The sequence below is a fragment of the Eumetopias jubatus genome, unplaced genomic scaffold, assembly GCF_037043125.1.
Source record: "Eumetopias jubatus isolate StellerSeaLion01/CBP00866 unplaced genomic scaffold, mEumJub1_p1.0 scaffold_5, whole genome shotgun sequence".
Lineage (NCBI taxonomy): Eukaryota > Metazoa > Chordata > Mammalia > Carnivora > Otariidae > Eumetopias > Eumetopias jubatus.
The window spans coordinates 49,282,308-49,294,876 of record NW_028274811.1 but is presented as its reverse complement, the minus strand read 5'-3'; the positions used below and the strand labels follow the sequence as shown (position 1 = coordinate 49,294,876).

General features: G+C 41.1%; 1 protein-coding gene across 3 annotated transcripts in view; it reads left to right on the top strand.

The window, feature by feature from the left end:
• The window catches only part of ADAMTS6 (ADAM metallopeptidase with thrombospondin type 1 motif 6), a 293,907-nt gene extending 281,591 nt beyond the window's left edge, over positions 1–12,316 (top strand). For 2 of the 3 annotated variants that reach the window (XM_028123875.2, XM_028123874.2), the window contains one exon: positions 9,178–12,316. In XM_028123875.2, coding sequence (XP_027979676.1) covers positions 9,178–9,287 — 110 coding nt within the window. In that variant the 3' untranslated portion in view covers positions 9,288–12,316. The remainder of the gene's footprint in view (positions 1–9,177) is intronic. The other variant, XM_028123876.2, reaches the window with a different exon arrangement.
• Positions 12,317–12,569: the final 253 nt, after the last annotated feature.

Sequence of the window (12,569 nt, the reverse complement as noted above, 5' to 3'; positions counted from 1 at the left end):
CTCATGCTCTCTCTCTATCTCTCTCTCTCTCTCTTAGTTCTCCGGCTTCATAAGCCATTCCCATGATACCAGGACACACCCTTGCAGATGACAATGTTCAAGGCCAAATAAAAGATTAAAAAAAAAAAAGATTTTACTTATTTATTTGACAGAGAGAGACACAGCGAGAGAGGGAACACAAGCAGGGGGAGTGGGAGAGGGAGAAGCAGGCTCCCCGCGGCGCAGGGAGCCCGATGTGGGGCTCGATCCCAGGACTCTAGGATCATGACCTGAGCCGAAGTCAGACGTTTAACGACTGAGCCACCCAGGCACCCATAAATAAAATCTTTTAAAAATAAATAAATAAAATAAATAAATAAATAAATAAATAAATAAATAATGTGACTTCTGAAAATCAGACCAGGGAGAGAAGAAATGCCTGTTACTAAGGGAGAGTTGGGAGACAAGTCTAGTACTGGAGGCTCTGGTTACTGCAGGAGAGTAGAAGACCCCTTTCTCCCCAGCAGAATCAGGTTGTCTTGACTGTTAGTGGGAGGCTACTAAGAAACTAGTTCAGCTCTACCTGAAGACAGAGTAGGACTTAAGGGAGATCCCTTAGGATCTAAAATACATGGGGTGGGTGAAATGGATAGAATCTTGAGAATTGTTTTCATAGCCACAGTTTAGGAATTGGTTCCCATTCTAACATTTTATTATGAAAATAATAAAAAGTTTCAAACATAACAGCAAAGTTGAAAGAATTGTACAATGAACACCCACCATTTGGATTCCAGCATTAATATTTTCCTGAGCTTTATTTATCACATATATATCTATCTGTCCATCCCTCAAGGTAATGGTTTTTAAATAATGTGCTCCATTCACCCAACCATTATTATTTACTTAGTAAATGTTACTATATGCCAGGCACCGAGACTATGAAAGGAATATGACACGGTCCTTGTCCTCAGAGGGAGCACAGTTTAGTGGGAGTGGCAGCAAATAATTTTCACAATATGGGCAGTACTCTAACAGAGTAGAAAGAAGTCACCATGAGTACACGGGGGGGGGGTAATCAGCAGAAGCATCAGGAGAAGGCAAGCTTAAGAGGGGCACTAGAAGGTATGAAACAATTTACCAAGAAGACATGGAAATGCTGGGCATTCCTGGCAGAGGACGAGTATATGTAGTCATGGGGGCATGGAGGTAGCTCAGTATGGGAGCAGTGGGTTGGCAGATGAGCAGGCAGTGGAGATGTGGCTACAAAGAGAGACACAGGGACTTGGTTTTGGAGGGTCCTGCATGCAGTGGAAGACAGGACTCTATCTACAAGTTCTGGAGAACAAGTGAAGGAAACTGGGGAGTGACATGCTTGGGATGGCAGGCGTGTGAAGGGGCAGAGGGAGGTCAACCTTTTGTGGACAAAGAGTCCAGGCTTGAGATGGTGAAGGCTTGAACTAAGGCAGATATAGTAGAAATCAGAAGGAGAGTAATGAATTAGAAAAAAGAATAAAATGGAAAGAAGAATAAAAAGAACCTGATGAACAATCATACCTTGGGATGAGAGATTTGGAGGTGTCCAGGATGACTCCCATTTAGATTTTGGTTACTGGATAGTATAAATCATGATAAGGAATTTAGGAATCTATAAGGGAGTTAAGCACATTCATCCCCAAAAGCCATAATAAAATAATGGAATTTGAGTAAGATTTTTAAAAATAAAAACGAAATAAACAATGGAAAGAGATTGAAGAAATGGAGGGGGTTAAAACAACAAGAATAATAAGAGAATGAAACTAAGAAGTGGAGCATCAAGATATTAAAAATAAATAGAGGGAAATAGGAAAAGTAAGAAGGGAGATACAATTTGCCATATTCAACATCAGCTTTAGTTTTTAATTCTTGAAAGCCTTCAGTGAAGAGTTAAAGCATTATAGACTTGATTTTGACAGACTGCCATCATGAAGGTAACTCTATGTTGCAACCAAGAGTGAATTATAGACACACTGGGTATCACTGCATCTAAAGTACTACTCAGAGTAATTTTTTAAAGTACATCTGGCATCTGGGACTGTCCTACACAAGCTTACCTGAAATTCTATCCCAAATGCCATTTTATTCACCTTTATGCAGTTTCAGGTTCCCTTGTAGCTTAAATGATAAGTCTTTTCAGCCTCTCAATAGCACAAGGCACTCTGTCCTCTAGTATTTATTACTGCCAGGTAATAATTCCTGGTGTGCCATGAGCTGGTAACCAACCCAGGAAAGGTGTGGTTAGTGTGCATTGGTTCACCAGTCCAGGCTGTCTAACAGTGGCTTTGGTGGGTCTCAGTCTCTCTCAAATGAACAACTCAGAGAAAGCCTGAACAGCTCCAGAAATCTCACAGGACCCCCAGAACAAAACAGCTACTGAATGTGAGGTTTAAAGTGGCATCTGATGTGTTAAAACCAGTGAAAGAAACAATGAAGGTCATTTGAAGACTTTGATTTCAAGGAGGTGAGGAAGAGTATTTTTTTTTTCCTTTGCCATTTTAAAAAGCTCATAATGCACCTTAGCAGTCAGGTTCACATTCCTGGCTGTCTGGTTTACAGAGAACCGTGGGGTTTGTGTTGGGATCATACCACCTTGAGGATGAATGTGGAAGGCATCCAGGGAATAAGACTGGGTGTAAAGAGAAACTGAGAAAACGAAGAGAGGAAGGAATGGCTTAGTCCATGGTGAGATGAAATTGGAATCAAGTTTTATAGTTGATATCATCTTGCTCCGAGAATGAAAAGTTGGTGGACTGTTCCCACTGCAATGAATAATGTCACGTTCCCAAGTGAAACTTGTTAGTTCGTCCTTTTCCAGTCTGCCTATCTAACGTATCAAGTACGATTTTTTCAGGAAAAATCCTGAGTTCACACCCCTCACCCCTGACTCCTGCACTACACATTCACATGCATGCACAGCCTTTGCCATCTCACCTCTCACTAGGCTCTGCATCTCCCTGGGCAGTTTGACAGAGGCACAGCTGGTTGCACTTTTGTAATCCAAAAGATAGACCCTAAGGTGCTTAAGTCATAACTCACTACTTACTGTGTTCTTTCTCTGAATCTCATAAAGAGTTTACAGGCACACAGGGCGTGCATTAGAAAGATGCTGAATGGTCCAGCCTGGTCATGAGAGGATATGTCCCTATGTACCCCAGGTCACTCCAATGATAGCCAGGCTTTGTAGCGTTTTATGAAATAAATGCAAGAGCACTACATCTCAGGAGTTGCTCTTGTACTCCTTAGACCAAGTGAAGCCTTCAAAGTCACAATGAAGCTGAATCCAATTGCATCCTAAATTTATAAGCCTCTGTTCATGGTGAGTATTTTGAAATTGTGTCTTTTAGGCCAGAGATTTGAAAGATTAATATAAAGCATCTGGGGGAAAACCCACTTGCACATCAATGATAAGTAGATTCATGTGTTGCCTATGAAACAGGTTGTCTTATTTTATCATTCAACTCTACCAAAACCCAGATTACCAGTGAGACCCACTCTAGCATACGTGGCAGTTTACTTCAGATTCTAATAATGGGTCTAGTTCACATCGTGGGGGCTAGGGATTGGCTTTCAGCCCTCGATATACTCCCAAGTGTCCCTGAGAAGAATTAAGGAATACTCTATGACTTGTTCTCCCCACTAGAAATATCTGGCCTTGGGTAAAGTGAAATTTTATTTTCAGGGAGAGGTGGGATGTAAAAAAGGAGAGACTAGTTAGGTCCACAAAATATTTCTTAGAAACCACTCGGTAGGACCTCTCACCCTTCCCATGGCCTCACAAGAGAAAAGGTAGAATGAGAATCTTATCTTTCTCTTCCAGGACAGTACTTAGCTGGTACATGATGATGGCAGAAGCGAAAAATCAAGCTCCTTCATCTTAAAATCCTTGCTGGCTTAGATTCCACTACTTAAAAAGCATTAGATATAAGCGTAGCTGTATGAAGAAAATGATAGTGAAGACCAAACCTTCCAAGTAGATTAATTACAGAGTAATTATATTACAAAAAGATTCTACCTAAAGGATTCCTTTTAACAGGTCTCCTAGTATAATAGTTTATTTACAGATTATGTATTACTTAGGTATAGAGAAGCTTTTGGTTATTAGGTATTTTAGAGATTAGCTAGAAATCAGTGCCTACTGAAGAAGATCATTCAGAAACTAAAACAGAACATTTATTATTGTTTTGATTTCATCAGGAAACTGTGGTTTAATTATGCAGAGCTTTTCCAGAATGGTTTTTATCGCAAATGTAATTTACACTGTACTGTGTATTGATTCAAGGGTGAGAAGATTATTTCTTTTTTTAAGTTTTTATTTAAATTCCAATTAGTTAACATACAGTGTAATATTAGTTTCAGGTATAGAATTGAGTAATTCGTTACTTACATTGTTTCATATTTTTAATGGCTTTGAGAATGAAGCAAGCTAGTGAATAAGTTTTATAATTAAGGATTCTTGACTACATCAGCAGAATGTCAGTGAGTCAATTCAAGAGCTCAACAAGTCAATCCTCTCTAGGTAAGCTAAAAAAGTAGCAGATGGGCTGAATGCCCCAGTATAATTTAAAACTTGTCCTAATATATTTAAAGATTACATTCAGCTTTCTGTAATAGTGGGGCTTTAAAACTTCTTGGTGTGTCTCAAATCACCTTTCACTTATGTCATTTTACACAATTGAAGGAGGAAGGTAAAGCTGAAGAAAAGTATTCAGGCTATTTCAAATACCTGTGACCTAGAACACGCCTATTATTTATTTATTTATTTATTTATTATTTGAGAGAGAGAGAGAGAAAGAGCCCAAGAGGGGGGAGGGTCAGAGGGAGAAGCAGACTCCTGCTGAGCAGGGAGTCCGATCCTGGGACTCCAGGATCATGACCTGAGTTGAAGGCATCGCTTAACCAACTGAGCCACCCAGGTGCCCTAGAACCCTCCTTTTATAAAACCCTACTCATTCTCCAGTCACCTGACTGGCTTAGTGGAGCATGCAACTCTTGGTCTCGAGGCTGTGAGTTCGAGCCCCCTGTTGGGTATAGGTTATTTTTTTTTTTAATTCCCCTTTTTCTAAGGTGGCAGAGCAAATTTTCTGACGATGATGCCACCAACGGTTGACCCGTGACTTTTGGTATCAGCCAAGAATACAGAAGTCTTAACAGGCAGAAATCTTTTTTGTAGTTTCATGCCAAGAATGCTGCCAAAACTGAGGGGTCCTAGCCCCAGCTCTTAGACTGACCAGCTGTGTGACCAGCCTGGTTTTCCTAATGTTTGTGAGCTTCAGTTTTGCCATCTATGTAAATCTGATGTTTTATATACATCAAAGGATTAAATATACAAGTATGTAAAACCACCAAGCTGTTCTTGGCACATAGGAGGCCCTTAATAAATTATTTTTAATGTAATTGTTACTGGATTAAGCTCTTGTGACATTAAAGGCTGAGAGAATGAAAGACCAGTCACAGCTGATCTTCTCTGTTAAATAGATTTCCATCAGTACAAAGATTGATTCTCCCTGTCTGGGCAGTCTCTAGAAGGCAAAACCAAGAATTAGGAATGGGGTCTTCCTCAGAGATCTTCCTTTGTGCATCAAGGCTGCGTGTCCTCAGGCAGCCCCCGGGTCTCCATTTAATGTCTCGTCTCATCAAGGCCTATTACCTCCCATCTTGGCAGCCCCAGACCTGGCTCCTCCCCCATCTCTCCCCACCCCACCCCACCCCATTATGATTTACCTGCTCTCTGTTTAGTATCTTTTTGTTATTTTGCTTATGCATGCCAACGTGTAACCCTCCCTGAGAGCCTAGGTACATTTGGACAGGGATCCCAGAGACATAATACACAATGGTTGATCTCAGAGGCAGATGTGTTGGTGGTAATAATGAGAGCTAACAGACTGAGTGACTCCTCTGCGCCAGGTGCCAGGGGAGGGAGTAGGGTGGAGAGGGGGCTGTGCTTTGTAAGCACTATCCCATGTGTGCCTCACTTTACCAGGTCCTGTGAGCAAGTCTTGTCATGAGTCTCTACTTCACAGATGAAGAAACTGAGGCTTAGAGAGGTGAAGGAACTTAGCCCAGGACAATCAAATACGGAGAGGAAGCAGCTCCAGAATTCACCCCCAGGCCCAGCCCACTCCAGGTCTGCCTCCCCTCACCACTGTGTTATGGTGCTGGGGCAGGCAAGTCGTGTGCGCTCTTAAGGAGTGCCTACCTCTCTAAGCTTGATCCTGCTCCCAGGACCCAAATGACTTCCTGCTTTCAGTCAAGCTGGTTGGAATCACTGTAGTTGGCAACTAACCTGAGAGGGGTATTGGAAAGTTCAGAGAGGGACACCCAGGCAGCTGGCTTCCAGCCTACCCTGAGGCTAGACACTGCTCCTGGCCAAAGGACTGTGCTCTGCGTCTCTGCATGCTGAAGAGAGTCTTCTCATTTCCAGCACCCACCTAAGAAGCTGAATCCCGAGTTATTTATATTTGTAATAGCCTGACTGGGTGAATGGTGGGGTAATTGGAGGGAGGAACAACTTATGAATATTTTTTATTCATTAGTTGTTATCTGTTATGGAATCAGATTCCAAGGTCTCAATCTAAAAGAAAAATCTATGAATTTGCTTGTATTTTGCTCATCTCAGAATTTTCCTGGACCAGTAACTCTTCCAAAACTAGAGTAATGAATCTCCCAATAAAATTGAACCCCAGAAAATACTGACTTATGTCAATAGGACAGCACTTTCTCAGTAGTACTCTAAATATTGTGTCCTCATGGAGAAAGTCAAAGGACAACTTACTGTTATCAGGTGGTACGAGGTAATAACTAATAGTGGTAATAACAGTCTTAATTCGATGTTTTACACTTATCATGTGCTGATAAACCTTGTATGCACGGCTCCAAGTGGCATCATAGGATATACATGTTATGTGTGGAAGTGAGAACTCTCATCATCCCTGTTTACAGAGGGGGAAACTCAGGCACAGAGAGACTGTTTAGAGTCATAAAGTCAGTAAATGAGAAAACTAGGATTAAACCAGGGCAGCCTGGCTTCTAATTTTATTCCTTATACTATTAAAGCAACCAGTCCTCCTCTATCTATCAACTAAATCATCTCTATATTTTGGCCAAAATTTATTTTGAACTTGACGCGATCCATCAAGCCCCGCTGCCAACTCTGAGGGGTAGTCTCTGCTGGTGGGCTGCCCCATTAGGGTGGTGATTTGGAATTAAAGATGAATGATACTGTGTTGGTTTTTCTCATTTTATAAAAAAGATTTTATTTATTTATTTATTTATTTATTTGAGTAAGAGAGAGAGCACAGAGGGAAAGTGAGAGGGAGAAGCAGACTCCACGCTGAGCAGGGAGCCTGTGGGGGGTCGGGGGAGGCTTGATCCCAGGACCCTGGGATCATGACCTGAGCTGAAGGCAGACACTTAACCCACTGAACCACACAGGCGCCCTTCTCATCATTTTAATAATTGCATTACCTTGACAATATATCCCTCTTGGTGACACTGATAAAACTTTTTCCCCCCTCACAAAAATATTCTTAGTCTAAACCTGTTTTGATTACTTTTTACTGGTCGTGACAGAGAGGAAAAGGAAAAAAAATGCCAAGTGACCTCCAAATTAAAATATGTGGAGCTCTTTTCACCTCAAATTCATACTTGATTCACAAAATATCATCTGATTTCTTTTTTAGTACAAAGTTTAAAGAAATTTTTCTTGTCTCTCCGCCGTTCTTTCAGCCAAAACTTAAATTTACTGAGAATCCTAGTGCGGAAAGTTTCTATTCAAATTTCTAACTATTATTCTCTTTGTAAGTCAAATTGTGAGTAAGGGAGTCTGCTGGTGACAGCGTTTATGTTTGCAGAAGATTGAGGGCTCCCGTTTAAAATTTAAGTCTTTCACTGAAAGAGCCTGGAACAGGAGATCAATAAAATTGTTACCTTACTTCTCACTAATAATGGAAAACTTTCCCATTCCTTCGCATATAATTTCTCAAGTTTGTCATATGCCTTGTGTACCATGTATATGATCTCTTAGAACTTCAGTGGATTTCTGAAACCAGGAAAAAACATGCAAATAAGCAAGCGAGCAACAACGACAAAACTGTCCTGTTACACTGAACTTCACCCAGGGTTCTGCCTGATTCTAAATACCTTCAGCAGTTTACCCAGGATGCTTCAGTATAACCACCTGGAAAAATGAGGGTGGAACTTTGATTCTGGGAGGCATATGGAAATTTAATTACTAGGTTTACAAAGTATTTTTAAAATCCCCAGATAAAAGTGACCATAGGACTAGAGAAGAATATCATTATTAGAAATAGTGGGGTTATGTGGGGGTGAGAGGGGTGCTGAGGATCAAAGACTGGTGTGCCTTTCTCTACACTGGCCCCTTCGCCCCATCTTCTGCAACCAGCCTCAAGGGGAGATGGAGAAAGAATCATTTATTCACCTTCTGGCTGCAAGAACTACAGACCTCAACTGTGGCAATTCTAGCACTGAGGAGAAAATACACATAGGAAAAAAGAAGGCCATGTCTCACTTCCAAATTAAAAAAAGACATTTCTACATGTTTCCATAACCCACAGACTGCTGCCATTTGAGGCCAACCCCTCAAAGTTTTCCTCTTTGTCTAGTGTAGTTGCTGAATCTAGGCCACTGTCAGCAATCCTTTTCATTCACCCAGGCCCATCCCCATGCCTCACAGATGCAGAGATTCTCTTGAGACATGTGTACTTTGGTATCAAACAATGCAACTCATGTTTGATTTTGGATAACCTTGCACTGCTGAATAAAATAACCCTTGAGAAAGAAGCAATAAAAGCGCTGTAAGAAAAATGACTCATGTTTCCAAGCTGTCTAAAGTGATCACTTATCCCAACAAATGGTAATTCTTTCAAGACACAGTGGGCATGTACCATACTTATAAAAGTCTGGGAGAAAAGCCTTGCAATCATTTTTTTTTTTTAAATTGTGTTAAAATCTATCAAAAGAATGTTTCTGGTAGGCTGTACCAGACAGGGTATGCTTAAAAACAAAAACAAAAACCACATGGATGTGGAAGCCAAGGTAGATTGGTGCAAGGGGGTCCTTGCCGAACATGGAGTCCCATTGGCTGGTTTATGCACTTGTTTATGTGCCTCTAATTGTTTTCCATTTTCTGCCCCCATTCGTTAGAGTGCAAAGATGTGAACAAAGTGGCTTATTGCCCACTGGTGCTGAAGTTCAAGTTCTGTAGTCGAGCATACTTCAGACAGATGTGTTGTAAGACCTGCCAAGGACACTGACCCACGGAAAGCCAGAGAGAGCGCCTTGTCATTTCATCGTGAAAATGCGTCCATCAAAGAGAACCACCCAGAGGAAGAGGACTGATGGCCTTGCAAATGCATTACCCTGTGGAAAACGTAACCACTGGTCAGCCCTAGCTGACAGGATTTCAATATTATTTTAACTTCTGTGAAGTGGGATTTATTGATCCAAAGTGCTGGACACGGTATTAAGGAGGGAATGCCAGATCGGAGAGATCCAAACAACACAGGGAGACTTGCTTACTGTGGAACGTTTGTGTTCTTTCGAGTAAATCCAATAGCCTGTTTACCTCCTTGGACCATTAAGATATTTTTTATTATGGACTTAGCAATGACACTGAATCCATTTGTATTTAAAACTGTTTAAAATGTAGCTGTTATGACTTGGTCAACTATGGAAGTAAAAGAAGATTCAGAAATCTTAAGTCATAGCTTAAAAATATTTACTATACTTTATCTCACTACAACAGCACCACAATTTAAATTCTAAAACGGGCTTTTAATTGTAATTTAAGGAGCAATTATAAATCAAAAGTAATGAAAGTTTGTATTATTTTTCTTCATTCCACCTAATTTCCTTAGGAATAATCCCCCTGTTCTGAACACTGCTGTGAGCCATATATAAACTATATTAAACCGAACAACAGTGAAGGACTTAGCTGAAGGCAGTGCATCAGTTACTGCAGCTGTGCAAGTCTATAAATTCTGTGCTAAAAGACTGTGGCCAACTTGCCATTGTGCAAGTGAAGCTGAGATTTCCATTAAAACTTTAAGAGAAAAACATTTCGATTTCATGCAGAAGCCAGACCAGGGGTATGGTAGAGCCGAAGAACCAGGCCCTTTGCTGCCATCACACAGGATGCCTCAGTTCTTCTCTGAGTCACCCCACCTCAATTGTGTTTACATCCTCACCAGCCACAGAGCAGCTTCTGCCCCGTTGGATTGTTGCACGCGTGTCGAGCTTACTGAAATGATGCCGTGCAAAAGATAGACTGGCTCAGTAACAACAGGCAGATCCTTTTGCTGACAATTGTGATGGGTTCCAGATGTCCCTTCTTTGATATGGCAGAAGGGCATTTATTTATATGAGAGCAAGTGTGTGTGTGTGCGGGCGCTTTTGAGTGTGTGGGTTAGATGAGTGTGCTTGCACGTAAATGTGCTATTTCTGTGAGTTTTAAAGTAGGCAAGGGATAACAACCAAAGAAGAAAAACTCATGAAGCCTAAAGATCATAAAGCATAATTTTAATAGTCACTCAACCAACTATTTTGTATTTGTTATGGATACTCTGAATGGCAGTTAAATGTGAAACCAAGTTTCTTGGGCAAGTCAATTCTAGAATCAAATCCAGAATCCTAAATTAAATCGACTAGCTCATATTTTCCCTATCCACAAATAATTTCGTATCATGCTCATCAAAAGCTTCAACAGTGGGATTAAAAGAAAGGTAAAAAAAGAGGGTACTTGTTTATGTTTTGTACTTGAACACTTGTAGCTTGCAGCAGGTTCTTGATGAATGTGCTTTGTATCCTACAGGTGTGTACACCGTGCTACACCAACACCTCAAACTCAAACCAAATGGCTACTTTGTAAAGATACTACTTGCAGTTAAAGAGTATGTTTGACTTAAACCCATCACTGTGTGTGCTCAGACTACATGTCAGGTGTATCGCCTACACCGTGACCTAAGGTAGAATGATTAGCTTTTTTCAGAAAGGGAAAGAGACTCACAGACTTCAAAAACCAACCTAAACGTCAGGTTTGCTATGGACAGTCAGCACGGGATGTTGTTCTGCACACTCAGTTGTGGTCATCCCTATTTTCTCGCCTGCTTTCTCTCTCAACACCACAGCTCACGTCCCTGAGCTTGCCAGAGAAAGCTCCTGACAATACACAGAAATTGCCAGGGCCCCTCTGTATTCTGCCCTGAGAAGTCAAGCCCAAGTGCCATCTATTCAGTGAAGACGAGGCAGCCCATGAGCAGCATGGCCCCAGCACTGAATTCCCTTGGTCCCTTGCAAAGAGCAGTTAACTTGGTGCTAATGTGCCCTGGTGAAATAAATAAAAGATGAGTGGTTTCTGTGGCATTTTAGACATAGATTTCCTGTCAGGATCTGTTTTTCCCCACATAAATAATCAGCTCATGTTTTTATTCCAAAAAGATTTCTTGCATTACTGACTTAAGTCTATTCTACGCCTCACCTGGAAACGAATGTTGTGAGGACCATTGCTCTGGGCTCCCTTGACTGATGTTAGAAGAGGGGGCAGCTAGTGTCGCAAGGCCAGGAGCAGAGAGCTTCCCAGCGCAGCATCGGATTACTCTGCTAGAAGGAACCGAGGACAGAATGTGACAGGACTAAACCTGAGTGGGGAAACAAATCGTATTCTACAGCACATCACAATACCGCTGCTAGCTCTGTAGTCAACCACGTGGCTGGCTATGTGATATGCTCTCTTCCCAAATGCTAGCGATAGGATTTTCAGTGGAGGCTGAGCCACCATGGCAGGCCCTCCCAAAAGTAGCATGCTATGTGGGCTACTTAGGGAGCCCAGGAAACTGGTACCCCATGGCTGAGAGCAGTACCTGCCACTGGCATAAAGTCCTGCCAAAAAAAGGAAAGGTAAATATACCCAACTGATGAAAGCCCTTGAGATACATATGACTCCCCAAACAGTCCATTTCGTTAGGAATTTTATTGGAGTGAATGTCACATAGGTATCCTTAATAATACAGAATGAAATTACCTTTGTATTATTGTGATTAGTTGTTGCTTATTATTTTATACTCAGTATTAATGTGGTACACTGTTACTTTTTTTTTTGCTTTTGTAAATTATATTCTAATTTATTGCCATGTTTCCTAACACTTGTCCTACATTCATTCTCCTGCTTGTAATGAAAATGAAAAAGTCATTGTAACACTTGATGGAGTGAAATTCCACACCAGGCACAGATTTTTTTTTAACATAGATAATTTAGTAAAAATAAAAATTCAGCTTGTAAGAATGATTCAGATGAAAGTTGTCTATTCCCTGAAAAGTTGGTGCTAAACTTGCAGTGGGGGGAATCTATCCTTTGGAATACCACACTACACTGTCCAAATTATCCAGGTAGTATCCAGGTTTGAGATAATTTGTTGCATCCTTACTACCCTCCTCAGAGATTGTATTTATTTGTATTTCAGTACTATTAAATACAAGGGCTTTGGGTATTTCTAGTGGATCTCTATCCCCAGATGCCACTAGTTAGCTATTCTAACCCT